Below are 27,280 nucleotides of genomic sequence, written 5' to 3' on the forward strand. Positions count from 1 at the left end.
ACAGACTATGTTTACAGACTATTATTACACCATCGCCTGATCTAAAACCTACTTAAAGGCAAGGAAAAACTCAAAAACCTCAACATGAGGAAAATGAAGAAACCTTGAGAAGCGACCATATGGTAATCTTCCTTCCAGGATGACCAGGCTGCAATGGATGTTGCAATAACAAATAATACACAGATATTGTCAACAAAAAATATAGGTTATTCATATGCTATAGAGTAGAAGTGTGTTTTGAGCTTAGATTTATACATTTCCACTGAGGTTGCAGATCGGAACTCAGGGGGAAGAGCATTCCACAGCACCGAATGGAGAATGCTCTTAAACATACGTACATACACTGCTACGGGATTACCGTAGTCAACAAACAACATGCTAAAATGCTACCACATAAATACCCACCAGGCTTAAAAACTACATAAGAAAACATTATTTGGAAGCAGTGAAAGAGTCAAAACGGTTTGATCCTCACCCTAGGAACAGTAACAAAGCTCTGCCAGAGAATCTCAAGAGCTGCAAGGGCTGATATAAAAAAAGCAAATCCGAGAAATAATATGGTCCCAAACCGTTAAGACATTTAAAAACAAGCACCTTAAAATCGATTTTAAAAGCGGTGTAATGCGATTCCACCGCCTAGCCCCCGTGAGCACACCTACTGCTGAATGTTGAGGTAGCTGAAGGCTGGCAATGATCTTTTTGGAAAGACTGGAGAGCAGGGCATTACAATAATCTTAATGAGCGGATATCAAAGCATGCATCAGCACCTCTGTGTTTGCCTGAGAAAGGAATGGGTGGACGCTGGCTATATTCTTCCGATAAAACCCAATTTTAGTTACATTTTCGATATTTTTCAAAAAGAACAACAAATTTGCTATCCAGGTCATATAAGATAGGAAGGATGAAAACTTGCCATGCAGTACAAAAACTTGCACATTTCACAGTGAATCGCACGTTTGCACTGGGTGTTTGTAGGACGTCTCGTTGGTTAGGAAGGAACTTCGGAACACTGGATCCAGTCTTTATGTTCTCAGGCTGGATTGTTGAAATAATGTCAACTCAATTTTTTTAGTGTAGCGGTACTTTAATTTTAAGTATTATGCCTTATACTAGCCTACCCTACATATGATAATCATGTATGGCAAGGGATTTTGGGCAGCACGGCGGCTGAGTTGTTAGCCCGACCGCGGCACAGTTCACAAAATAAAGGTTTTAGCAGTGCACGGGCAATAATATTTGACTACATTAGCTCAAACTACTCGGCTGTGGCTAATAAAGCTGAGTGTCTATTCCACGCGTCGCCCACGTTTTTTTACATTTGTTTTCTCCTCTAGCGGCCGTAGGAAGCATTTGGTTTGCAATTAGTTTTAAAAATCGTAACTTTTAATAGAAATGACCTAGAGACTTGCTTCTTTTTTTGACATACTCAAGAAATGTATGGCAAGTTAGATTGAATCATCCAAAAGGGTGGATCCAGCCCGCCAGCCACATGTTTGTTCTGAATAGACACATCATGTTACGAATGTCTATTTCCTGGATCTGACTTGTTCAGTCCCCATGTTGGACGTCAGCTATTTTACTTATTTAGTAAGTGGCCGTAGGGATCATCTGTTTTGCAATGATTCTAAAAATCATGACTTTAGATGGAAATGACCTACACACTCGCTTCTTTTTTTGACGTTCTCAGAAATTTATGGCGGGACAGTTTTTATCATCCAATGGGCCAGGTGCAGCCTGCGGGTGTATGTTTGACACACTTGCCCTATACAAAAGTCATATTTATCGATTTAATTTTTTTCAACCAGGAATGATTTTGGTTACCTGCTGTATACATTTTACATCTGTTTTGTGAGTTGAAAAAAAATAAAAACTGTGATTGTATGGTTGCTATAATGCAGTGTTTTCACCAATTTCAGGATTAACAAATAGTACTTTAAATAAGCAAAAAGTATCTGCTCGTGGAACAAAACAATTTTTACTGTGTTCCTCCGGCAGCAAATTGATATGCAAGATTTTGAATTATTTCAATGATTGTGTTTTCGCTGAGCAGTCTTAAGAGCTTTTTCAAACAGAATGTTATTGAATATATGTGCCTGTACGACGTCATGAGCAGATAATTAGTACATTTTTAAAAAGTAATATGCTGCCACCTACTGGGATGAATGAATGTTACAGTTACTTAGATGATCAGTAGGGAACAAAGCAAATATATTGTACAATGGCTTATTATATTGTTTGCGAAGCTAAAATGGGGCAATTGCCGGCGACACACCAGCCGAGGTCCCACGGCACATTAGTGTGCTTTGACACACTAGTTGAAAAACACTGCTATGGTGTGCATGTGGGTGATCTGACTCATCTATCTGTCATATCCAAAGCCATTAAACAAGAGCCCGCTCATATCTGACAGCATGTGAAGTCATAGTTTACTTAGATTGAAGGGAAACATTGTTGTGTGAAGAAAATTTGGGACAAGAGCAAAGTTAAGATGAACTGAACGACCTACAAAACCAAAGAAAGGTTGAGAACAGAACTAACCCAAAAGGATACGAAATATAGTTGGAAATTTCCCAAACGCTTGTGGAATATTTGCATCTAATCTCCAAGGGTATTTTTGAAGAAACCCAACCAAAAGGCACGAAATGTCAACATTCCGAAAAGTCGTGTAGGAGTTAGGTACGTTTTGGTTGGTTGTCTTCAACTAAATCTAGACCCCGGGGTGGTTCCAGGTGCCCCTGATGGACTGCTGAGGTGCCGCGGACTTGTTATGAAAATAGCTCACCCAGCACTGGTGATTTACAGTAAAATGAATTTTTAGTGGTTGGTTGAGACTAGTTAACCCTACTTCCAATACTAAATCTGGTAATTAAATGGTAATTTTGGTTAAAAAAAAATTCACATGCCGACATTTCTTGTGTAAATACCATGTAAATTATAACTATAGCCTTATCCCCCTTGTTTTATAACCTTATCTTCTCTGTTCCTTTATCTTCTTGGCTCATACCTCACTGTAAAACTGGAGTGTCATGCCCAATTTCGTTGTCACAATATGTTAACCCATTTTGTAACAATGACAATAAAGGTATATTCTATTCTAACAACATAGCCATACCAGGATAACTTGCTATTTTAGAAATAATAGGTTCAAAAGGTTGGAGATCCCTGGTTTACAAGCTCAATTGATGTTGAAACATTTAAGAACAGTTCAAAAAAGAAGTCAGTGCTGGCACATAAGCTGGAATACAAAATTCCTTTATACAAAAATGTATTGTTATTTATTCAATATGTACATTATATTCCAGGCAACCAACGAGGAAAATCTGTTTTCCAACTAAATGGCAACAAACTGTGACATTCAATGGGGCTGTGACAATACACTCAGTCGACAGCCACTTTAGTTACACAAGTATAATCTAATGACTTTCACACAAGAGCTGCTCCCTCTTCTGCCATGCGAACAACATATGTAACGTTCTGTTTCTAATCTGTGGAATCTGTACAGTAATGAGCTTTCAGTTTACAGTTGTATCAACATGTTATCATATAGAATTGAGATTATTTTTCAATGTTCAAAAGCTCGGATTGAGACTACTTTTACATGGTATCATATACAGAGTTATCTCGTCCGATTGTCAAGGTTTACAACAAAGGGTATACATCCATCCATCCATCATCAGTAGGGTCGCGGGATTGCTGGAGCCCATCCCAGCCATCTTCGGGCAGTGGGCAGGGGACACCCTGCACTGGTTTCAAGCCACTCATAGGGCACACAGAGACTAACTCACTTGCTCATTCACACCTAGGGACAATTTGGGCCAGTTAAATAACCTGACATGCATGTTTTGGAATGTGAGAGGAAACCGGACTGCCTGGAGAACATGCAAACTCTAGACAAGAGGTTCGATCTCATGACCTCAGAACTGTGCCTCTGACCACTGCGCCGCCGTGCTGCCCTCACTCCACACAATGGAATACACAATGAAATACAATTCATTTTTCCTTATTTCATGGATTTTTATCAACTTATTCTTTTGTACACTCGGTATGATTATAGTTTAACTATAATTTTACAAGGAATATTGCATTTGGAACTATTACAAATACTTAAATGGGTTTTGTTAGTGTTTTTTGGGGATACTAAAGTCTACAGGCACCTGTTCAAATCAATTATTGTTTTGATTTAAAAACAAAAATTCTGCTATTTCCCCACTGTTTCAGCCAAATAATCGACATATAACATGTATGAGCAGGATTTAAGTAAAGAAATTCACAACACACATGCCACTTTAAAATGCCTCCTAGCAACCATAGATTCGGTTATGGTGTTATATTAATATTTTTCTTAATTCTCAAAATGTTACTTTTTTGTGCCGTCAGCAATTTTAAACTGTTCTATTCCTTCCACCGTATATAAGGCATCAAAGAAAAGTTTAATCCTATTTTCTTGGAAATACACTTACAAGACTTAACCTTTAAAAATCTAAATTGGGAAAAATATTCTAACACACGCGAGTGAAAGTGTCAGCCAATGAAAAGTATAAAAACTGGCGTTTCAATTTAGTATTTAAATACATTATAGAAGTACTGTAAACACTGTGTGTTAGCTTTTCTTCTTTGGAGTTAGAAACTCGAGAAAAGAATGAACACAATGGCTAAGGGCAAGATGTACGGTAACAGAAAGACTTCAAAACTAGTTTGACCTCTCTTTCCAGAGTTTTATTTGCTATTAGATTCAAAAACAGCACATCTCATATCAGGGTCCAATATTACAAGGAACTTGAATGATGACAAGGTAGTGCAAAGCTTTAAGAAATATATTAAGATTAAAAAGACAAAGAAACAGACAGTGAAAGTTAGGCCAGCCATAGTTGTTAAGACAGCTAGTGTAGCAACACTAAGCACAATGAGAACATATTTGGGGGCTTAACTGCAAAGTCAAGCTGGGTCACAACTCCGGACATGTGACTCGCTGTGTGCGGCTCTCGTGAACATAAGTCATCATCAATGTGTTCACTAATTAACCAAAGTGAAATACTTGGAATGAAATATGGAAAGGTTCCGCTTGAAATGAATGGAATAATAATTTAGAGGAAGGAATCATATTTACACTCTGAACCTCCTGACAAGATAACACATGATTGTGTGACGTTAGGACCGTGTTCCATTGTCTCAATTTTTAAATAATAGCAGTAATCATCACACTAATATTACAAATATTAAAGCAACCTACTGACTATAGTTTCAGTTTATACACCAATGAAACACACAATTTAAAAAAAAAAGGGTTTGGATTCGTCATTTTGATGGGGACACTGTTCTATTTGGTCCTCACTTAAAAAACTAAATTACAAAGGTGTATGTTAGGGCCACACTGATAAGAGAAGTTGCATTTTGCTAAACTTCTGACCTTGTTCTTTCTGCTCCTGCTTTAGCTTCAACCTAATGGATTAAGATTAAAGAGGAAAATCATGTTTAGCAGATTAAAACCTTTGCTTGTAAACAATTCAGTATATTTTCCAAGATAATCCATGATACATATTAAAGAAGATATTGTATGATACACCAAAATCCCACCACATCATATTGAATCTAAAAAATATGAATATTTTTGCCATGTATTCAACACACTTTTATCTAAAAATATTTTCTTAAGAGCACACTTTATATTGTCTTTCAGTATGGCCTGTAGTAATCTTCCATTGAAATCATGTGATTGCAGTATGATGTCTATTCTTCATTGAAAAAAAATAACACATTGTCATTCACATATGTAACTTGTGACCATAGAGTGTTTAAAACTAAGGCAACACGGTGTAACAGTGATCATCACATCTGGATCACAATTCTGAGGTTCTTTGTTGAAATCCTCATTCTGCCACCACTGTGTTGAGTTAGCTTAGCATGCCAGAAACATACTCCAGAAGACTCCATATTTTGACACATAATGAGTCCAACTTAAGAGGTAAATTTGACTTTCTCATCGTTCCAGTGTATTCACAAGCTTCATAATAACATATTTGGTTCCTATAATCTTAGTTCCGACATTTTCAACTATGGGTCAGCCTCACATCAGCCTCCTGTCAGGGAGCTCGGCCACGCGCCCTGTGCGCTGGTGGCGCACCTCCAGGTGTTTGCTTTGGACGCAGTCGAAGTGGCGCAGCAGCTCGTTGTAGTCCATTTGAGCGTGCGGGGCGCGCTGGCGCTCCAACTCACGTGCTTTGGCGTCTGTACGCTTGGACGCGTCCACTGTCCGCATGAGCTCTGGATTGGGCACACACTGAAGGCGGTGTGAAAGAAGCTGGAAGGCCTGGCTCTGGGGCAGAAGCATCAGCAGCCCATAGAGTGCCTTGATCAAATATGGATTGCTCTCCACGTCCAGCAGCTGAAGGCGGAGGTATGTAAAAATGGGGCTCTCAACCAGCTGCACGAGCTTGTCCACCTCCATCAGAAAGTCCACAGTCACCTCCAACCCGCCAAACTTCTGGATCAGGTCATAGGCGTGCTTGTAGTTCTGCGTGAGGAAGCACAGCGACACGGTGGCTACAGGGTTGTGACACCACGAGCGGTAGAGGCAGCAGAAGAGTGTGCGGCTCTCAGCCGTGCGCAGATCTTTCAGTTGGTTGCGCAACTGGAAGAGCTCAGCCGATGTGAGCAGGATGGTGTTGAGCGTTTGCACCATAGTCGAGGCGAACTTGAGGTCCTCTTCTTTAAGGAGGATGTCCGCCATGGAATGGAAGATGTTCTCGGCGTGGAGGAGCAGGCAGAGCTGGCGAATGATGAACGCTCCTCGACTTTCCAGGAGCTTTCTCTCCACACTGAAGCGTTTCAGGAGGTTAATCATGAACTTGTAAAAATAAGAGTTCATGCTGGGGGTGGAAGGGGAGGATTCAGAGCCGCTGGTCTTGCCAGCCTTGTCAGGAACCTTGAGAGCCGGTCTGCCTTCAACCCCGTCGCAGGTCAGCGACACATCAGTTTGTCCGGCAGGCGATGATGCGATCTCGGCCAGCACCTCCAGATCTTTGAGGATGACCTCGTCAGACTCATCGGAGAGAGTCTTGAGCAGCATGGGGAAGAGGCTGTCGGTGTGACGGAACATCTTGCGTGGCGTCTTGATGTAGAGGTGGTAGAGCCACCTGAGCACAGCGATGCGTGTCATCATACCTGTTGAGGAGTCATGGAGGTGGCGGTCCAGCACCTGTACAATACCATCCAAGTCTAGAGTTACCGGAGACTTGTCTGTGCTCGCCGGGGCAAAAAAGCTGATGTTGGTCAAGCCCATTGCTTCCTGCGAGGAACTTAGCACATCGCCAGAATCTAGTTTGTCCTCTTTGGACAGCGATTCACCATTTCCATTTCTCTCTTCCTCTTCCTCTTCCTCATCGTCATCCTCTGGGGTGACGAGCTTCATCAAGCTGTGGTTGCAAGCGCTCGCCGCCTCCTTGGTATTTTTTTTTCGGTCATCATAAGAGAGGCACGGCAGCACAGCGGTGAGGATCCCAGACGAGTAGGGCAGCACTGCACGGCCCGCCAGCTGGATGAACTCCCTCATCCACGTCATAGCAGTCAACTGGATGAGGTCGTTGGTCACTTTGCTCTCGTCGGCAACCTGGCAGTGGATAACCAGGATGTTGGCCATCTCTGCAAATTTCACGCTGGATGGTGTCTTTTTTATCTCCTTCAGAAACTCACCGAGCACAACCTCGCACGTTCGGCGGATCTCCTTGCTGTTGTCCCCCAGTATCTGGAAAAGGCCATCAAGGATTTCAGGGAGGTAATGCAGTAGGTTGATATCAGGTACAGACTCTAGGACATGGATCCAGGAGATGATGAACTGCCGAGCATACTGGTTATTGGAGTAAATACGCTCTCTTAACAGAGGAACGAACGCAACGAGATCAAACTTGTTGCTTTCAGTCACAATGTCCTTCAGGAGTCGGTCCAAAAGTTCCGAGCCGCTTTTGACATTGGGGTCTGGATCCGCAGCGAGCTTGCTCAGTCCGTCAAAAAGTAGGTTAAAGTGGGGCAGCACTGCACCCCTGGCCACCTTGACGATATTATACAGAGCCTCGCAGGCGTAGTAACGCAAGCGGCTGTCGGAATCGTTGAAACAAGTAAGCACCGGCTCAATGAGCTCCTTCAAATAAATACCCGAGTCCTTGCCGAGCGCGATGGAGCAGGCGGCCAGACCGATGAGTCCTCCTTTGCGGCTGTGCGGATGCTGAGACAAGGCAAACTCCGAGGCCAAGATCTGGATGACGTGACGGATTTGAGTAGAGTTGTTCTGAGCAACAAATTCGCGTACCAGCTTCTCGATTTCCAGGGCCGCCACTTTCCGCTTCTCGTACAGTTTATCATTGAGCGCCCGGACGATATTGGGCGTGAGCGGCGTAAAGTCCTTCTCCGTGTTCATGGTGGCGGCGAAGGTCCGAAAATAAGTATTTGTTCAATTATTTCTATTAAATGAGTGACGCCGGGAAAGAAACAATGCATTTAGAACGATCTGTCACGAGAAACGATCGGTCTGACAATCCAGGAAGCGGCAAGAAAATGCGACGCAGCTGACCGCTTACTTCCGGCGGAAAGAAATACGTCACGTTCGTGTTTAGCAAACACAGTTTATTTATTTACTACTTGTGATTTTATTCAACTGTTGATTTTAAATTATGATTGCAAGTGGGTATTTTTCTGCATGTGTTTTTGTTTTCTTCCATTATCCTCCTTTTCAAACTCCAGCGGTGGTAATGTGCTTTTGACAGCTTTTACTTGTCCTACCTGTCAATTAATACGTTTTCCCCGTATTGTATACGTTTTTCTGGATCATTTCAGAATCAAAAATCAAAATGTAGCCCTAATTATCTAAATGTTTTCAACACATGTTTTTGGGGTCAAATATTTTAGTCTAAGGCTGCTTTATTTTGAAGCGAGACTAAGTCTTTTATATGCGTATACACTTCCATACAAAAATTCCACTGCCTAATTTTGTCGTCAAATTTGTTTTATTTTTGATTAGATCTTTAAGTTTGATAAACATAACCTATGTCCAACTGATGTATAAGAAACATTGTGTAATATTTAGTGCCTCCTAGTGGTACAAATGACTTTCATTCAGTAAAAAAAATGATTTGGAAAATTACAATAAGTTAAATAACAATACTAAAATGCCAACAAATAGTATTAGTTTTAATGGGCTTCTGTTTGTAGAAAGCTTTATGGACAAAATCAATTGTTTTACTTCACATTAAAAAGCGATTAAAGATATTTCCTACCCGTAAATTTGCAGTGGTGAATGTAGAATTTAGCTATAATGATAATGAGATTTATCAAGAAAATTTTTCTTTTGGCTTTAATTCACACGTTTCGGAATCTTAAATGAAAGTCACAAGATCCTTTCAAAATAATTGGAACCCATTGTCGAACTTATAAGCTTTAGTCTAGAGTTATAGATTTCAGACAGGGAATTTTCACTATGGGGCAGTCTCAAAATAAATGCGTAACAGTTTTAGAGTTACCAGAACTAAATTCCTGCATTTAACATACAGTATACTTATTAAAGGATTTCTGACTTCATGGATCGGATTAGATTTCCGTTTTAGTAAATTCATCACTTCCGGTTTAAAACACGCAATGTTTCATTTTATTATTATTAATATAATTATTATTATTATTATTATTATTATTTACTATTAATGAGATGGGGGAGCAAGGCGGCGCAATAGTTAGCGTGTGTGCGGCACAGTTCTAAGGTCTCGGGAACCTTCTGTGTGGGTTCAAATCCAGCTACCGGACTTCCTGTGCGGAGTTTGTATGTTCTCCCCGTGCTTGCGTGGGTTTCCTTCGGGCACTCCGGTTTCCTCCCATATTCCAAAAAACATGCATTTCAGGTGAATTGGCCGGTCCAAATTGTCCCTAGGTGTGAATGAACGAGTGAGTTGTCTGTCCCTGTGTGCCTGCGATTGGCTGGCAACCAGTTCAGGGTGTCCCCTGCCCACTGCCCGATGATTGCTGGGATGGGCTCCAGCACCCCGCGACCCTACTCAGGATAAGCGGTGTAGCTGATGAGATGAGATTAATGAGATGGACAAATATAGGGGGCAATAAAATCCACTGCATTCTAATGTCAAAGGGTTAGCATGTATGGGGTCCTGTTTATTATTATTATTATTATTATTTTATTTCATTTCTACGTAATTCTGTAACAGTTATTGTTCTCTTGAAAATCAAAGCCCAGGTGTGTAATATTAGACCACTAGATGGCACTGTATTGTGTCATGCGAACAAAAACCAGTGCCAAATACAACAAAAGGCCAGACGAACATGGTGGTAATTTCTCTTAAGGGGCTCCAATGTGTAAAATAAAAACAAATGTCTTCCCCTTTGATTTTTATACAAATGAACACCGTTATGATAGTTAACTCATTCATTTTAAGTATCTAAAATCAATGTTTGTTATTTTAACTGGATTAAGGTTTTTGTAGTATTTCCCAATCTTAATTCTTGCAGTCTTCTTCCAGATACAGCAAGCTTGTAATCCTACCACAACAGGGCAAGGTTGAAGTTATCGACACAGGCATAGGTGCCGTCTTGCAGATTATTTTGAAAAAAATATGTGAAGCGATCTACATTTGTATTACCGGTACTGTATAACATAATGATATAATGTGTTAATAGTACCACATGCAAGTCTTACTGGAGTATTAGTCGCACCCCTGGCCAAACTATATAAAATATGGTATATATCCATCAATCCATCCATTATATGCACCACTTTTCCTCAGGGTCGCTGGGGTACTGGATCTCATCTCAGCTAATTCAGACAGTGGGCAGGGAACACCCTGAACTAGTTGCCAGCCAGTCGCAGGGGCACATCGAGATGGACAACTCACTCGTTCATTCACACCTAGGGACAATTAACCTGAAATGCATGTTTTTAGAATGTGGGAGGAAACCGACGTAAACACTGGGAGGTCATGCAAACTCCGCACAGGAAGGCTGGTATCTGGATTTAAACACATGACCCCAGAACTATGCAGTGGACACGCTAACCACTCATCTGCCGTGCCGCCCCATCCTACAGCCCATACACACACATTGTACGCGAGAGAGCCAACAAGCTCTCTTGGTGCGTCGTGTGATGGGAACAATTTGAGGAGAAGACCCAGTTCAAGGAACACAAATGCAAACTGGTCCACAAGTGACTTTGGTCTTCCAGGCGGGCCCTGTAGATGCACATGGTGCTGCTTACAGGGATAAACAATTTGTGTGCCACTTCTTCCGAGTGTGGTTCACGCAAAATGGCAATATGAAAACCCACCTTGTCCAGCTCGGACAGGCTCCAGCACACCCGAAACCCTGCTGAGGATAAGCGGTGCAGAAATTGGATGGATGGATAAATCCCAAGGGAATCAAACTAGGGTCGCAGCAGCGACAGTGCCAGATCCGGATGACACATGAAAAGGCATTAGGTCTTGTCTCATTACTTTTAGTACTAGGTATGTTAGAGAATGTGGAAAACAGAATTTAAAAAAAAAATCGGTATAAAATTTAGTTTCACTTTTTTTCAGCTCAAACCAAGCAAACTTTTTAAATTCGCTAGGCCATGCGTTTATGTCTTGCAGGACAACCAAATTACTTCCCACATTGCCTTTCTTTTCTCTCAGATCAGAATCTCGTGTGCTTCGTAAAACTTCGGCGACACATCTCTGTTTCGGCCTTTTCTGTACCATGGACCAGTTAAGTATATACTAATTGGCTCCTTGCAGCAGATGTCAGCCGCCACTTTTATATTCATTTTGGCTTATGGTGTTATCGGTGGTACTTGAAAATTCCTGTATTAGAGGTAAGATTTTAAGCCCAAGCCCGACCCGAGTCAGGTCTAAAATGTCAATCATTATGCTCAGGTCAGGTCAGGCTTCTCTTTGCCTTTTAATCATCGTCCACACGGCATTGGTCTTCTTCCTCTGCCTCTGTCACTTTAAGTGCCACGTTAGAATCTTAAGGACTTAAGGACAACCTCTGCAGACACATAAATACAAAAGATGTAAATGTTAATACAGTCTTGTTTAACTTTTTTGTTGCAAAACACAATCTTTAATTTATCATTAATCACCTCTACTCTTGAGTAGTTACAAACCTGACATTTTGGGTATGCTTCAACAAACAGTCCAACAAATCAGGTTTATCGGTCAGGCTCTGGCTGACACAGCCTTTAATAACCACGAGCCTGGGTCGGGCTGAATTCTTTTCAGGGATGATCCTGTATGGAGTCATGGGAGTCTCCCAAAAAATAAAACTGACTGGATTTTAGTATCTTGAATAACTGGCAGAAGTTGGACTTATTTTAGAGGCAAATTTTGTCCATATAAAAAACAGTTTCAAAAAATCTGAATATTGTGTTAAAGTTCTTAAATTTCTGTGATGCAATTAAAATAGTAAGGGAGTCATATACTCCAGATTGAATACAAATCAAATTATATAATGAGTGTCTTTATACTGCTGATTATGGATTATAGCCTACTAGTATACTTTCTATTATTTTGAAACGGATTATTTAAGTTCTCGCCTTAATCGACAATATTAAGACATTAAAAGACATGCAATATTTTGGTGATTTGTAATGAATCCATCCTTTTTGACATTTTTACAGCATGACAGAAAATAAAGGACTTCATCTCTAAATTCTAATTTTCTGAGAGAGTTGTGTAAGCATTGTTCCCCCCGGAAAACATGACAGGCCCAACTCTTAAAACAAATGTGTTCCCTATAAAAGAAAGAAATAATAAGCTACTGGTACTTTGCATAAGAATCGAACTCCAATTGGTTTCACTTATTGATAGAAAAAACACATTTGTGCGCCCAGTTGCCTTTAAACTCCTTGGTGAAGAAAGAAAACTGACATTTAAATGAAGTCGTGTCTTTCAGATGGAAAATTTGCTGGTTAATTGTTCAATGGTGAAATTAAATACATTTTCATATATGCATCTGTGTTTAAGTGCTTTAATCTGCACAATAGCCATCAGTCTCCATTTAACAAATAGATTAAATGAAGTATCCCTCAAAAATACAGTGCCAGTGTTCTTCATTTTGAAGAATTCCCTTTTTTTTAACTCCAAAGAACTTTTGTACACACTTTGTTGAACATTTTGGCCAGCTTAGACCCGTTACAGCATGCAAGTACAACACAGATCTATAATTTCATTTGGCAAACACAACGAGCAAAACGAGGACATTTTACAAGGTCTATTCCAAGACAAATTGTAAACACTGGCTTTGCTTCATAACAAAATGTTGTAATTTTCGTATAACATTTATGGACTGGATTAAGAACGGTAAAAATGAATAGCCACTAGCGCATTGAATCGTCCCGTCGATGATCCATGACATAGTAGTTTGCTACAATAAATCTCGAATACAGCTTCAGAAAATACAGTTTTTTCTCATTTCTATCAGATTGATTTGCTTAATGTGGTTCAATATTCCAAGATGGTTATTTGGAGGTTTTTATTTGCCATAAGAACAAGAATAATTTGACTGCACCAAATAATCAACTGTGTACATGTGAGTCAATATAATCAGTGCTTCTCTTTTTAAACTACTTAAATGAATCTCTTTCCATAATAATGTTGGCCCAGTAACTTAAAACCTTAGTACGTTATTGGAATATCAAACTCTAAGTTCTTGATAAGATTGATTTTTTCTTATGTTTTTCTTTTTGGTGAACGGGGTTCAAAAGACAATCATGATTAAGGCTAATGGCTTTTTTTTCATTGAGATGGATCTATTTAAAAATGTGGCCCTAATGTGTTTTAATTTTGAGTTATTCTAGTAGGCTCAACACTGTTTCAATATTAGTTATTCGGATTTCAGACCAATAATGGCAAATACATGCTTCAAGATGCTACAGATCACTGCCAAAAGAAGTAACAGTATAATAAATATAAGCAGGGAGCAACTCGAAGCACCCCGTAATTCAAAAGAAAGATATAAAACATGTACAAAGCACACAAGTCACATGATTGGCTAAGAGGAAAGGACACTGTGTGTAAAAATAAATGATAAAAGCCTACATTTCGTGCTGTGACGAGGTAGTTGAGGGTGTATGCTACACATTGGCACATCCAAATTATTCCGGCTTTAGCCAGACAAGAGCTTTTAGTCAGGGGTATAGCAACCAAGACACAGCATGACAGCATGCAACGCAAATGAGGTCATTATTTCAGTGAGGTATTTTCACCAAGCTCATAAACACACCAATACTAAACAGAAGATGACTTTACATGGATTGATTCCATGCACCTCAGCAGCAGATGGAGTAACGCAGTCAAAAGTGCTGTTGCGAAGAGGCAGAACATATCAAAATGCCAATCAAAGTAATTCATGAATTCATAAATTGTTTCTTATCCTGAAGCACTGATGGATGACTATTGTTATACCCACTATTGTTATACGGCACTCTCATTCTTGTATCTAGAATATGAAAAATTGGCAGCAGTTCTAGACAAGATGGCCATCTTCTTACATTGGTAAAGACATGTGGCGTCCTATGCTTCATTTATCCATCCATCCATCCATTATCTGCACCACTTATCCTCAGTAGGGTCGCAGGGGTGCTGGAGCCCATCCCAGCTATCTTCGTGCAGTGGGCAGGGGGCAGGGGGCACCGTGAACTGGTTGCCAGCCAGTCGCAAGGCACATAGAGACAGACAATTATCTTGCTCATTCACGCCTAGGGACAATTTGAACAGGCCAATAAACCTGACATGCATGTTTTTGGAATGTGGGAGGAAACCGGAGTCCCCGGAGAAAACCCACGCAAGCACGGGGAGAACATGCAAACTCCACACAGGAGGTTCGATCTCATGACCTCAGAACTGTGCCGCACACACGCTAACCACTGCTCCACTGTACTGCCCATGCTTCATTTATACTCCACAAAATTTTACACTGACATGTTCAAATTAGTGGGGGAAATACAGCACATAAACTGTATATACATAGATTTGACTTCCCCCTTCCTAAAGCAGTGTTTTTTAACTAATGTGCTGTGTGAAATTGCTCAATTTGATCAAAAAGGACACTGTTGTTCAGTATCTTTGCTTTCTTCTAGTGATTATATGCTCAAGAGGTAGGACATTTCATTTTGTTGATTAAGCTTTTTAAAATTTCACTGCAAATATAACAATACATGATATAGTAAAAGCCATGCACATCATTTTGCTGATTACCATTTTTTGGGTGAAATAAAAAAATAAGTTAGAACGTAGTAAAACTTTCTCTATTCGACTGGCTTATAGTTGTTGTTTTTCAGTGTTATTTTAGTTGTATTTGAAATGAAAAGAGCAGGTTCGAAATGAAGTCAAAATCCAAAATTGCGGAAAAGTAAGTTTAGGTGGTCTTCATGTGGGTGAAACACTGGTGGTGGTTTAAGCCATACTTGTAGGCGTAACATTTCCCACAATCCACACAGCTGTACGGTTTTTCTCCCGTGTGCGTCCGGAAGTGGATGTTCAGCGAGCTCTTCTGGGAGAAACTGCGCCCGCAGTTGGGGCAGCTGTAGGGTTTCTCCCCGGAGTGCACACGCTGGTGCAGTTTCAGATACGTCTTTTGCGCAAAGCGCTTGCCGCACAACGTGCAGCTGAACGGCTTTTCGCCAGAGTGGCGTCTCACGTGCACTTTGAGGCTGCTCAGGTAGTTGAACACTTTGCCACAGAAGAGACACTGGAAGTGCTTGCTTGGCCTCATGCTCTTGGCAGGCAGGAGAGCCAGCTGCTTGCCAACACCGCCGTGGATGTTGCCAGCGTAGTCGGCGTAATCGGCGACGGAGGGGACTTGAGTGCCGGCGGTTTCCAGCAACGTGCTCATCGCGGCGTCCTCGATCAGCTTGTCCATGATGTCGGGTTGCGTTCGCTGAGCTTGGCTGTCGGCCATCAGCGGGAAGCTGTTAAGGACCTCGGAGTGGATCTGGAGCTCGTTGACGGAGCGATGGATCTCTGCGTCCAGTAGCGCGACATCTGCACGATAAACAAACGATTCACTTACGCGAGACAATCAGGTAAGTAGGTTAAAGTTGGATGCATCATCCTAAACGTTCTGAAAACTTTTTAGAAAGTAGAACGTTAACCCTGGAAAACACACGGGTCATTATTTTCCAAAGAAGAAAAGGGTTTTTAGGTTCTCAAGAGTTAAAGGTGAGGTGCATCGTTTGAGGTGTCTTTAATAAAAGTTAAACATTAATTATCATCTCTTTTACTTATGTGTTAACAATTCCCAAGTATATTAAAATAGCCTTCATGCTTTTTTTTTTCTACCGCGTCTATCTGCTTTTATATTACCCAAACCAAAAGCTGGCCTCAAGAGGAATGGCGGAATGGTTAATGCTCCAAAAAAACGTCATACACTTTCCCAGGAGATTCTATTGTTTCTGTTTGTTAGCGTAGCATGAAAATGGTGAAAGTAAGAAGAGGCCTGCTAAAGAATAGTCCAAACCCCGAGAAAGATGAAAATATAGCATTTATTGTTGCACATGAAATCCGCGCATCATGAACGAGCTGACAGAGGCTGCAATGATGACACAAGCCATGCAATGGCGGCCACGAGTAAAAAAAGTTCCAAGGTCCATCCAGCTCCTTTAAATATTTCCTTGTATTTGTTAATGCCCAAAAGAGTTCAAATAGCCCTTGTGCTTTTTTTCCACCGTGTCTATCTACTTTTATCTTACTTTTGGCAAATCTGTTCACAACGGCACATATTAGATGGAATGAATGGGGGCAAGGCGTTTAAAAATGACGCCATGCTCATCCCTGTGTTCTTGTTTTTCTATTTGTTAGTGTAGCATAGCACACTGCATAGAGAAATACATGACCAAGTTTCAACAATAATGAAAAATGCCGAAAGTAAGAAGACGTTACTTTAGTTTATAATGACGCCATCACTCATAACCTGCCGTCAGGTCCGACTATCCTGGGAAATTATACATAAAATATACACACCTTATTTAAATTGTCTACAGAGCTTATCTTAATGCAAAGTTTTTGGGTTTGAACAAATGTATTGACACTAATAACAGCAAACAAATAATGTGAGGTTTGAACAACCCTTCTCGACAATCTTAACAGCAATCAAGCATATTCACACACACAGTTCAGTGATTATGAAATCTCAATTAGGAAAGGTGACTTACAAATTAAAAGTTTATTCCAATCGTCTTACCTGTGTTGATGTCATTGCCTACATTGCTTTAACTATACGCATCATAAACAAGCTTGACAGAGGCTACAATTATGACACAAGCCAGAAGATGGCAAAAGCGGGTAAAACAGTTCCAAATTCTGTCCAGCTCCTTTACGGACTTGCACTGTTACTTGTGTTTCTTACTTTTTGTCAGGAAAAAATGTTAAAACGTCATATCGTCACGTCATATTGTCAGATATAAAAAAATTGTGAATATGCTTGATGGCTGTGTTTTGCTGCTGTTGGTGTCGGTGGATTTGTTCAGACCGAGGACAATCGACTTTGGCCTGGACGGATCTATTGACACTAACAAAGATGTTATATAATGAAATTGTGAATATGTTTGATTTTCGAGAAGGTTTGTTCAAACCTCACTTTGTGTTTGCTGTTAAAAACGTAATATTGGAATATAATATTGTGAATGTGCTTAATTGCTGTTGAGATTGTCATGATTGTTTTCTGTTTTTAGTGTCAATAAATTTGTTCAAACCAAAAAAAAAAACTTTTTGATAAAGCTTTGCAGGAGACAAGTTATAGATGATGGTGAAACATAATAGTGATCTTTATAGAGTAATTTTCCAAAAATAATCATCCCGTGATGTGCAGGGTGTACAACACACAGTGAAGCAACGTAAAAGCAGATTTTGCTTCTTCTCAGTTTACCTTTCCTGTTTTCTGTGAGCCTCATCTGCTGCCCAAGCGGTTGACCATCATACGTTTCTTCCTTGACAAAGATGAGGTCAGGTTCTGTGTCGATTATATCTAATACCTGCCAAAATGTCCTCATAAGATTACATGGAAAAGACCTCCTGGAGCTAATGTGACAGTACCGCAACTAACCTGCATCCCCATACTGGTCATGGCAACGGGCTCTGTTGCCTCTTTCCTTAGATTGGGGGTCCTTTTATCCTCTCTCCACAGATCCATGCACCAATCCTTTCCAAAGACTCCGTCAATAGAGGGAGCAGTCACAGGCTGATGCTGTGACTGCTGATTGTCTGAAAACATTGAATGGATTGTCTTTGATGTCATTGATAGCAACGCAACCTGTTGCCTTCTGGTAGGCACTACAGGTTCCTTTAAATAAGGACTGAAAGGCTGAGAGACAGGATCTTCCCCAGGGCCATCACCACTTTAAACAAGCACGCAAAACTGAAAAAGATATGTTGCCAAATACATTGAGACATGACAACAGGTACTCATATCTTAGTTATCAACCTTTGGGAGAATTTTTGCAGCTACTCAATGTAATTGCACTACTTTTATCACAATATTGTTAAAATGTAGAGTATGACAAATTGACGCATGAAAGTGTCTTGGTAAGCTGCAAAATTATAATTGTAACGTCACAAAGGGTGATAAAATGTGGGTGGCATTCACATCGGATGCACTATTTAATCCTGCATGCATTATCTCAGTAGCCTAGATGGTAAGGCGCCCGCTTTGAGACTGGGAGGTCGGTGGTTCGCGCCCCGGCCGAGTCATTCCTAAGACTTAAAAAGTGGTCGGCGGCGCCCTCTGTTGGCTGCGGCTGCATCGGCTCGCTACAACGGGTCAGGTGCAATCGACATTTCGTTCTGTGTACATTGTTACACAGAATGACAATACAAGGAAATTATTATTATTATTATTTATTATATATATATATATATATATATATATTATATATATATATATATATATATATATATATATATATATCCAATTGCTTTCAGATTCAAAACATGGGACTAATCTCGAATCAAATTATTACTTAAATCTATGTCAAACAAAATAATCTAACAGTAGTGTCAATTGGTGCAGCTATCAGTTTACTAACTTAAAATAACAAATACAATACATTTAGAGTCATCATCACAGATCATCCATATAATTTAATCTCAACTTTTGCATCAAGAGTTCATATCTGTCAAGCTGTACGTTTTTGCCGTACAAAGTAGGTTTATTATGCATTTTAAGACGTCTACAATGTACAAGAAAATCTGTACGGAAAAACGCAAATTTGTCAATTATGGGTACCATCCGGTATACACAGACTATCACGAAACGGCAAATCAATCAAGTCAAATGAGTTCGCCGCGGTAGCCTCTATCTCTGAATCGTTTTTTCCGTTGCAAACGAAGCGAGCGGTTTGATGCTACTGTGCGCTTGCGTCTGCTGCCTGGGGATTTCCAATCAGGCATCATTCTGTGGTAGTTGTGTAGTGAAAGGAAGTCCGTCTCTTTTTAGAGAACCGGCTTATTCGGCTTAACTCATAAAAGAGAGCCGACTCTCAAACGGGTCACTTGCTACGAATTATGTTGTATAAAAAAAGTTAAGAAAAAAAAGGAAGTATAAAAGGAGAAAATGAAAAAGGACAGGTTTGTGGTTATCCCTATAATCAGTGTATTACCGACAATCATTTAATTCAGAAAATGAATTCATATTTTGAATAAGAAAATGTATTATTCTACTTAAGTATATTTGCATGTATTTTTTCCTTCTACAGTGAAGTTCCAAGCTACATAATTTTTGAACTTCATTCATGTCGAGCAACTCAGTGTCTTACAACAAAATATTTATTAACAATATATATGATATAACGAAACAGATGTACGACATAACATGTTAAACTACATAAATAAACACTTTTGAAAAATAAATATGGTGTAAGATTATTCTGTATTTTGTAAGGGAAATACGACAGTTTGTAAGGGCATGGAACCGTGGAGGTTGACAGGTATGAGAGTTACATTTCCTTTCCCCCCCCCATGTTTGTACTAATGACATGTATGATGACACCCTCGCTCTAATTTCCCTTGGAAAAACCTCGTGTCAATAAACGCGACCTACCCGCTTTATGAGCGTTTTGACCTTCGGGATTCCTACGGCCGATGTTGTTGACGTGGGCCGGGTAGTAGTGAGCCTCCCTGGCGGCCCTGAGCTGAAGCTCCAGGGAGTAGCATCTCTTCTTCAAGGCCTCGTTCTCGCTTTTGTGCAAGGAGATCTCACCGAGGAGGACAGACGAGCACTCGTCCGCCAAGTTTCCGATTTCCATCAATGCCGTCTTGGTTAGCTTCTCCAGGATGGCAGCTAGCTGCATCCGAAAACTCCTGTTAGTGGCGTCGCACATGATCTCGTTGTGGAATAAACGCAAAAAAATTGTTTTTTTTTTGGGCCTTGATTCGTCCAGCAAGTACTTAACGGGACCCGATACGCGAATGTTGGACCCGAGCTAGCTGCTAGCAGCTTTGCCCCGGTGCATTATGGGCATTAAAGGGCTTTTTCCGAGCTTTACATGAACGCAGCAGAAGAATGAAGTTTCTATCGGGCACCTTTGCGTTGCTTTAGGTCAGGTTGGTGTGGGTTTAGCGTTGAGCGCCCGTTCCGGGACTGGGAGGTCGCAGGTTCAAGCCTAACATTGGCAGCCATTGGCTCTCGGCATTAGAGGGTCGGTCAACTCATTGCTAGTCAATAAAAAAGAAAAATCAGATACAACCAATTGTGCTTCTACCTGTATTCAATTTCAGCCCCGTGGTGTAATATTTGATCACTAGATGGCACCGTATTATCACAGCAAGGCAGCAAGATGCCTGACAATCATGGCAAGGTCTCCTAGGTAAGAATACCACAACGTAAATATAAGTTTTCTCAACCTGTTTTTTTTTTTAAATAGAAATTATGATAAATCATGTATTTTTGCCTAGTATTTAAATCATTTTTTAATTAATTCGTTTTTTTAACCACTGGGAGGCACCTAATATCAGACACTGTCCCATTAAGTTAATGGCAAGATTGATATAAGCTATATTTCAAACGAGTAATGAACGAAACAGCAAAGGTTTACAGGGCAACACCAACAACAGGTCAATTGTGTTCTATTGTAAACAAGGCAGCTTTAATTATGTCAAAGTTTATACAAAAGTTAACCAATTATTCGTCATAAATATACAATCATTTGATTAAAAAACATTTAGGACAACAACACATCGTACAAACATCTAAAAATCACTATAAAAAGATATTGATAAAAATGGCAAAAACAAAGGGCTCCGACTAAAAATATAACAAAAATACAGTACTTGAATTAACATCAATTTAAATCAAGAAATTGCATTGTAACAGTGAGACAACAATACATAGTGAGAATATATAAATATGAACGAATAAGGACATCGGAATCAGTCATTAAATTGTCAATATTACTTTGTTAATCTCACATGGGGACACACAAATGCGTGCATTCATTTAGTGGATAATTTTAAAGTGTGTTCTCATCAGGAACTTACTAATATTTTCCCTTTTCACTGACTGGGATTTAATGATATTCCCCTGGCTATCTTAACTCAACAGCTTTGAAATGATGAAAACATAGGTACACCGGAACAAATTCAAGCAAAATGTTTGCATTGTACAATTTATGAAGAACCCGATTTCAGGCAGTCAATTTGTTGTAACAAAGTTGAATGACCAAGCATAAATCAAGACTTATCCATATACCCGTTGTATGTTGAGTATTTAATCACATTTGATGACTAACTTAATTAACAGATTAATGCACATGGTATAAAATTCCATGGCCAATTAAATAAAATATGTAACCGCACACCCATTTTCTTTTAGATTATTCATTTTGGGGATATCTCGTAAAAGTTTGTTTTGTATTTAAACAGCGTCTACTGTTTTTTAAAGCCCTCTTGTCTTTTAATGTCCGACTCTCTACTAGCTATGTAATTAGCTAGCTTTCCGAGACCACCAATGTACGGTTGAATTTTGAAATTGAATGGAGTTCCTGCGAATGATGGTGCCGGATGTCCTTTCTTGCTCGTGTAACTTGCGTCAACTTTCTTTAACTTGCAGAAACCGCTCGACCTTCATTTACCATTGGACAGAGAGAGAAAGAGAGGGAGAGAGAGAAAGAGAGGGAGAGAGATACCTGCGCTTCTAACGCTCGTGGAAATTTTACCTGATACTTATCAGAGTCCTAATTTGGAGACCTCTGATTCTTACCCACTGCACCAATCAGCATTCCAGCCAAGGAACTGAAAATTACATAAGACTGGCCACCATGTTTGCGGAGATCTGGTTTAGAAATGGCTTGCTTACACTAGTGCTAGGTGCACATAGTTGCCCGTTGGACTCGAAGTGCACCATGAGGTGTTTTTTCAGATTGCAGTTCTTGGTGAAGCCCTTGCCGCACTGGACGCACACATAAGGCTTTTCTCCTGTGTGCGTGCGCTTGTGCATGTCCATGGTGCACTTCTGAATGAAGCCCTTACCGCAAGTGGGACATCGGTACGGTTTCTCGCCGGTGTGCGTACGCTGGTGCGTGTACAAGTGGCCCTTTTGGGCATAGCGCTTTCCGCACAGCGTGCAACGGAAAGGCTTCTCCCCGGTGTGACTCCTCTGGTGGATCTCCAGCTGGCTGTAGCAGCGGAAACTCTTGCCGCACTGCGGGCATCCGAACCTCTTGGCGGCGGTGCTCCTCATGTGGTGCAGCTTGACATTCCGGAGCGAGTTTTGCAAAGAGTTGGCGGGCGACGTTTTGCCTGCCTCGTTGGTCACGTGTGCCACGGCGGGCGGGGCGTTCCACTGGGCTGGCCTCTTTTCAGGCGCTGGGAGGCTCGGGGGCGCGTTGAGGCTCACGAAGCAGTCGAGGTAGACGGGAAGATGGCATTCAGAGACAGGTTTGTGGCGCCGGCTAACATCTGGACATTTTTGGATGCCTGTTGGGACGATTTACATGTTAAGAGTGTATGTTTAAAAGAGACAATGGTGCGTTGTTGGCCTCAAATGAACTGCAACTCGCTTGAACCTTCCATCCATTATCTGCACCACTTATCCACAGTATCCTCAGTAGGGTCGCGGGGTTGCTGGAGCCCATCCCAGTTATCTTCGGGCAGTGGGCAGGGGACACCCTGAACTGGTTGCCAGCCAGTCGTAGGGTACACAGAGACAGAGGAGTGACACGTTCATTCACACCAAGGGAGAATTTGGACCGGCCACTTAACCTGACATCCATGTTTTTGGAATGTGGGAGGAAACCGGAGTGCCCAGAGGAAACCCACGCAAGCACGGTTAGAACATGCAAACTCCACACAGGAGGTTCAATCTCATGACCACAAAACTGCGCCGCCTTGCTGCCCTCCCTTGAACCTATTACACTTTAAAACATAATAAACCCTACTTTCCTGACAATGTACACACAAAAACCCCAAGTTGATCAGAAATTTGAACATGCGCCTCATATACGGACAAAAGTGGAAATGCGTTACCACCTTTGTGCAGTTATTGATCAGTCGATAAGTTATCGGCAACGGGGATTAGCCAGAAAGCAATGATTACAGCGCTGATTCCTAACCACTAAGCTTCCAAGTAGAGTGCCGTGAAAAAGTATTTGCCCGCTTTCTGAATTTTGCTTTTTTGGGATATTCATCACGAAAGGTTTCAGATCCTCAGCCCAATTTTAATATCACACAGAGACAACCCAAGGAAATACAAAATGCAGTTTTGAAATGTTGATTCTATTCATTAAGGTGCAAAACAAAATCTCGGTTTAGCTGGCCCTTATGTGCCACTACCTGTGTAAAATATAGACAAAATGAAGTAGGCTTGAAAATCTTAAGAACAAATGCCACAATCCAAAAAAATGGGAGACAAAGTGATTGAAACCAATCAGTGCAAAAAAAAAATCACAAGGCAATTTCCAAGGCTGTAGGGCACCAGTAAACTACTGTCAGAGCAATTATCCACAAATGGAGAAAACTGGGAATGTTGGCAAACCCTTCCTGGTTGACCAACAAAGATTATTCCAAGTGTGTTAAAGGTTCCTTCAAATTTCAAAAGAACCTCTTAAAGCATCCCAGGAACAGCAGGCCGTGCTGGCCTTAGTTAAGGTCAGTGTTCATGACTCCACCACAAGAAAGATATTGGCCCAAAAAAAAGGCATCCATTGGAGAGTTCACAGGCAAAAAAAAACACGGCTGACAAAAGAACACAAAGGGTCATCTCACGATTGCCAAAAAGCATCTTGATTATCCTCAAGACTTTTGGAGAAACATTCTGTAGACTAATGAGTCAAATATTGGGCTTTGTGGAAGGTCTGAAGCGCGTCACATCTGGCGTAAAAATGACACAGCATTTGACAAAAGGCACATGATGCCACCAGTGTGGCATGGTGGTTGCAATTTGATGGTCTAAGGCTGCTTTGATGACTCAGGACCAAGACAGCCTGCTGTGGTTGACAGAATATTGAATTTTGGTTTGTAAAAGATTCTGAAGGAGAACGTCCGGCCATTAGTTTGTGCCTTCAAACTCAAGAGCTCTTGGATTATGCAGTAGGACAATAATCCGAAACATACCAGCAATTCCAGCACTTATTGGCTCAAAAAAAAGGGGGTGGGGATTCCCTAGAGTGGCCATGTCAAAATCCAAGTTTAAATCCAATTGAGATGATGTGGCGTGACTTTAAACAGGCAGTTCATGTTAGAAAACCTTCCAATGTGGCAGATTTGAATTCTATTTGAAGAGAAGAGTGGGCCAAAATTCCTCCACACAATTGTGCAAGACTCATTATCAATTATTGTAAAACATTTGATTTCAGTTGTCGCTGCAAAAGGTGGCCCAACTTGAAACTAGGTTCAGGGGGCAATTACTTTTTCACATAATAGATAGGTATCAAAATTTCAAAACGGCATTTTAAATTTTCTTGGGTTGTTTCTGTGTGCCATTAAAATTGGTTTGAAGATCTGAAACCTTTGTAATAAATAAGCAAAAAACGCAAAAATCAGGAAGGGTGCAAATACTTTTTTACGACAGTGTACATGGATGGTTGTTAACAATTGGATAACTTTGGACGCGACAGGAATCGAACCATGATGGAGACATGGCGTATACGGTTCCCATCCACTAGACTAGGGGGCGGGAACCTATGGTTCACGGACCAGGTATGCCTCTCATAGGTTCATATGGCTTGGAGATAAAATTCCAAAAATAAAAATTATTTCCAAATGATTCCATTATCTATCAGCAAAGTCGAGTTTAAAGCATACATACTCAACATTACACCAGATGGTTTGGTCCTGTATTTAACGGGCACTGTCCCACTAGTTTACAGTCAAGGTGTCACACCAACAGACCCCATTTAATTGTACGTCGCTAAAGAAGCTTTTGCATGGAAGCTCACTGAACAATCCATATTATCTGTTGAGACACTTTATGATGAAACCCCACAGAAAGGACCCCAAAACAACAGCTAAGCACACAGAGCAATTTGGGTCAAAGAAAGGGTGGGAGGAGCTATGCACACAGTTCATGTACCCAATCTCTGCCCAGCACCGTCTGCACAGGGGGTAAATACGTCCTTGTCCTTGTTTGCAGTATTTTGGGACATTTTTACAAAAGAACTTACCACCTGGTTTTTAAACCATCATTTATGAAAAAAAAAAAAAGGTCAAAATCAGCTTCAACGATGTTAATTAACTGAAGGAGGGAGACAAGTTTAAAGTGAGATACAGTATTTTGATAGTATGGCAACAAAGCTATAGTATTATTCTTACTTCATAAATTTGAGTTAATCATCTAACGTCACACAGTGAAATAAAAGAGCTGAAAAACTTTGGAGATTCGGTTCAGCTGAATTTCATCTTCAAGTATATGATATGGCTCTGTGAAAACAAACAAAAAAAAATAAAATAAATAATAAATAAATAAAGTTTTGCTTTTCTGTCTCTTTAGGGCAAAAAAGGTTTCAGACCCCTACACTGGACCCATAGGGATACAGACCACACTCAGGAAGTCATTAGGTTTTATCTCATCATCACATTATTTAAGTCAGGGTAACATATCAGATGTGTTGAAGATAATTTACAGAAGCGGTTCCAACTCAGGTGGCACGGCAACTGAGTGTTTAGCACGGTTCTGAACATAACCAGCTACATGCCTTTCTGTGTGGAGCTTGCATGTTCTCCCCGTGCTTGCGTGGGTTTCCTCCGGGCACTTTGGTTTCCTTGCACAATCCAAAAACATGCATGTCAGGTTAATTGGCCGGTCCAAATTGTCATTAGGTGCAAATGAGCGAGTGAGTTGTCTGTCTCTGTGTGCCCTGTGACTGTCTGGTAACCAGTTCAGGGTGTCCCCTGCCCGAAGATAACTGACATGGGCTTCAGCACCCCCACGACCTTAATGAGAATAAGCAGTGCAAATAATGGATGGATTGATTCCAACTTACTGCTTTCGATTGCTCGTTCTTTCTCAATATCTTTGTTGTCTGCCTCTGTTGGCTCTTCTTTGATCGGCGCTGCAGGTACAGTCGGTAACTGAAATGTCTAAATTAAGAGACAATTACAAACAATTAACTGCAGCGCGGTAAGTCATTGGACACACAAACCTGAGGAGCGGGGTGCTGCTCATCTTGGATTGAAGTGCTCGTCTCAGGCGAGGAGCTGAAGTTCTCCCATGCCAATTCACTAAAGTGCAAGAGTTTGAGAGTCGATACAAAGCAACCACAGTTTACATTCACCTGTAGTAGAAGACGGCCTACCTGTTTGAGCCAGATATTGTCCTTTCATTGTCCAGCACCGCGCTCTCCAAACCTTCCCTGGCGTCCTGCGGTTTTCCACGTTGTGCCATGTGGAGCAAAGTCTCCATCAAATTCAGCTTCTCGGTTAGCGAAGCAATTTCGTTTCGTCCGCGTGTGATCTCAATTTTTAACATCTTAGACTCAATCTCCACTAACTTGCCGATTTCGGCCACGGCCGTTTTGCACAACACGTCCATGATGGATGCGAGCTGTGTCTGGAAGCAGAAGGCTGTCATTTTCAGTCAATTACACAACTAAACAGGAAAAGTAGTGTGTGTTGATAAAACGTAAACTGTTAATTTTTAATGTTAGCGTTTTTCTCTTTCGACCGACCCCCATCCAAGGAAGTTCACGAGATGTATGCATGACCGGAAGTCCTGCTGCCCCTTAGGGGCCGGAAAAGATATTACATGTGAACAAAATTGTCTTATTTTTGAATTAACTCTCTTTCTACAGTCCAATAATTTAAAGTGTACGTAATATTTCACTCCCAAA

At 40.8% G+C, this 27,280-nt stretch overlaps 3 protein-coding genes across 4 annotated transcripts; all 3 read right to left on the reverse strand.

The window, feature by feature from the left end:
- Positions 1–4,694: 4,694 nt before the first annotated feature.
- On the reverse strand, positions 4,695–8,562 carry vac14 (vac14 homolog (S. cerevisiae)). Its single transcript, XM_088328550.1, has one exon. It carries the CDS (start codon positions 8,408–8,410, stop codon positions 6,065–6,067), a length of 2,346 nt encoding a protein of 781 aa, XP_088184676.1. The 5' UTR covers positions 8,411–8,562; the 3' UTR covers positions 4,695–6,064.
- A 4,411-nt stretch (positions 8,563–12,973) lies between these two features.
- LOC148373706 (uncharacterized) lies at positions 12,974–20,586 on the reverse strand. The gene is made up of 4 exons (XM_088328586.1): positions 20,059–20,586; positions 18,067–18,224; positions 17,890–17,995; positions 12,974–16,007 (listed from the first exon to the last, which is right to left on the reverse strand). Exons 1-4 carry the CDS (start codon positions 20,336–20,338, stop codon positions 15,382–15,384), a joined length of 1,170 nt encoding a protein of 389 aa, XP_088184712.1. The 5' UTR covers positions 20,339–20,586; the 3' UTR covers positions 12,974–15,381.
- A 502-nt stretch (positions 20,587–21,088) lies between these two features.
- LOC148373707 (uncharacterized) lies at positions 21,089–27,156 on the reverse strand. Of its 2 annotated transcripts, XM_088328564.1 has the most exons (5): positions 26,747–27,156; positions 26,594–26,672; positions 26,435–26,531; positions 26,147–26,212; positions 21,089–22,931 (listed from the first exon to the last, which is right to left on the reverse strand). In XM_088328564.1, exons 1-5 carry the CDS (start codon positions 27,019–27,021, stop codon positions 22,255–22,257), a joined length of 1,194 nt encoding a protein of 397 aa, XP_088184690.1. In that variant the 5' UTR covers positions 27,022–27,156; the 3' UTR covers positions 21,089–22,254. The 2 variants fall into 2 exon arrangements, with proteins under 2 accessions (XP_088184690.1, XP_088184698.1); XM_088328572.1 differs by lacking the exon at positions 26,147–26,212.
- Positions 27,157–27,280: the final 124 nt, after the last annotated feature.

This window comes from Urocampus carinirostris, chromosome 1, assembly GCF_059441175.1.
Source record: "Urocampus carinirostris isolate Australia breed hairy pipefish chromosome 1, RoL_Ucar_1.0, whole genome shotgun sequence".
NCBI classification, from domain to species: Eukaryota; Metazoa; Chordata; class Actinopteri; order Syngnathiformes; family Syngnathidae; genus Urocampus; species Urocampus carinirostris.

Excerpts from the sequence above, each read along its gene's own strand:
- vac14 (XM_088328550.1), bottom strand. The coding sequence starts at position 8,410 with ATGAACACGGAGAAGGACTTTACGCCGCTCACGCCCAATATCGTCCGG.
- LOC148373707 (XM_088328564.1), bottom strand. The coding sequence starts at position 27,021 with ATGACAGCCTTCTGCTTCCAGACACAGCTCGCATCCATCATGGACGTG. Across the intron at positions 26,673-26,746 it reads ACAATATCTGGCTCAAACAG|TGAATTGGCATGGGAGAACT; the intron begins GTAGGCCGTCTT and ends CTTGCACTTTAG. Across the intron at positions 26,532-26,593 it reads AGCAGCACCCCGCTCCTCAG|ACATTTCAGTTACCGACTGT; the intron begins GTTTGTGTGTCC and ends CTCTTAATTTAG.
- LOC148373706 (XM_088328586.1), bottom strand. The coding sequence starts at position 20,338 with ATGTGCGACGCCACTAACAGGAGTTTTCGGATGCAGCTAGCTGCCATC. Across the intron at positions 18,225-20,058 it reads TCAAAACGCTCATAAAGCGG|ACAATCAGCAGTCACAGCAT; the intron begins GTAGGTCGCGTT and ends CAATGTTTTCAG. Across the intron at positions 17,996-18,066 it reads TGACCAGTATGGGGATGCAG|GTATTAGATATAATCGACAC; the intron begins GTTAGTTGCGGT and ends ACATTTTGGCAG.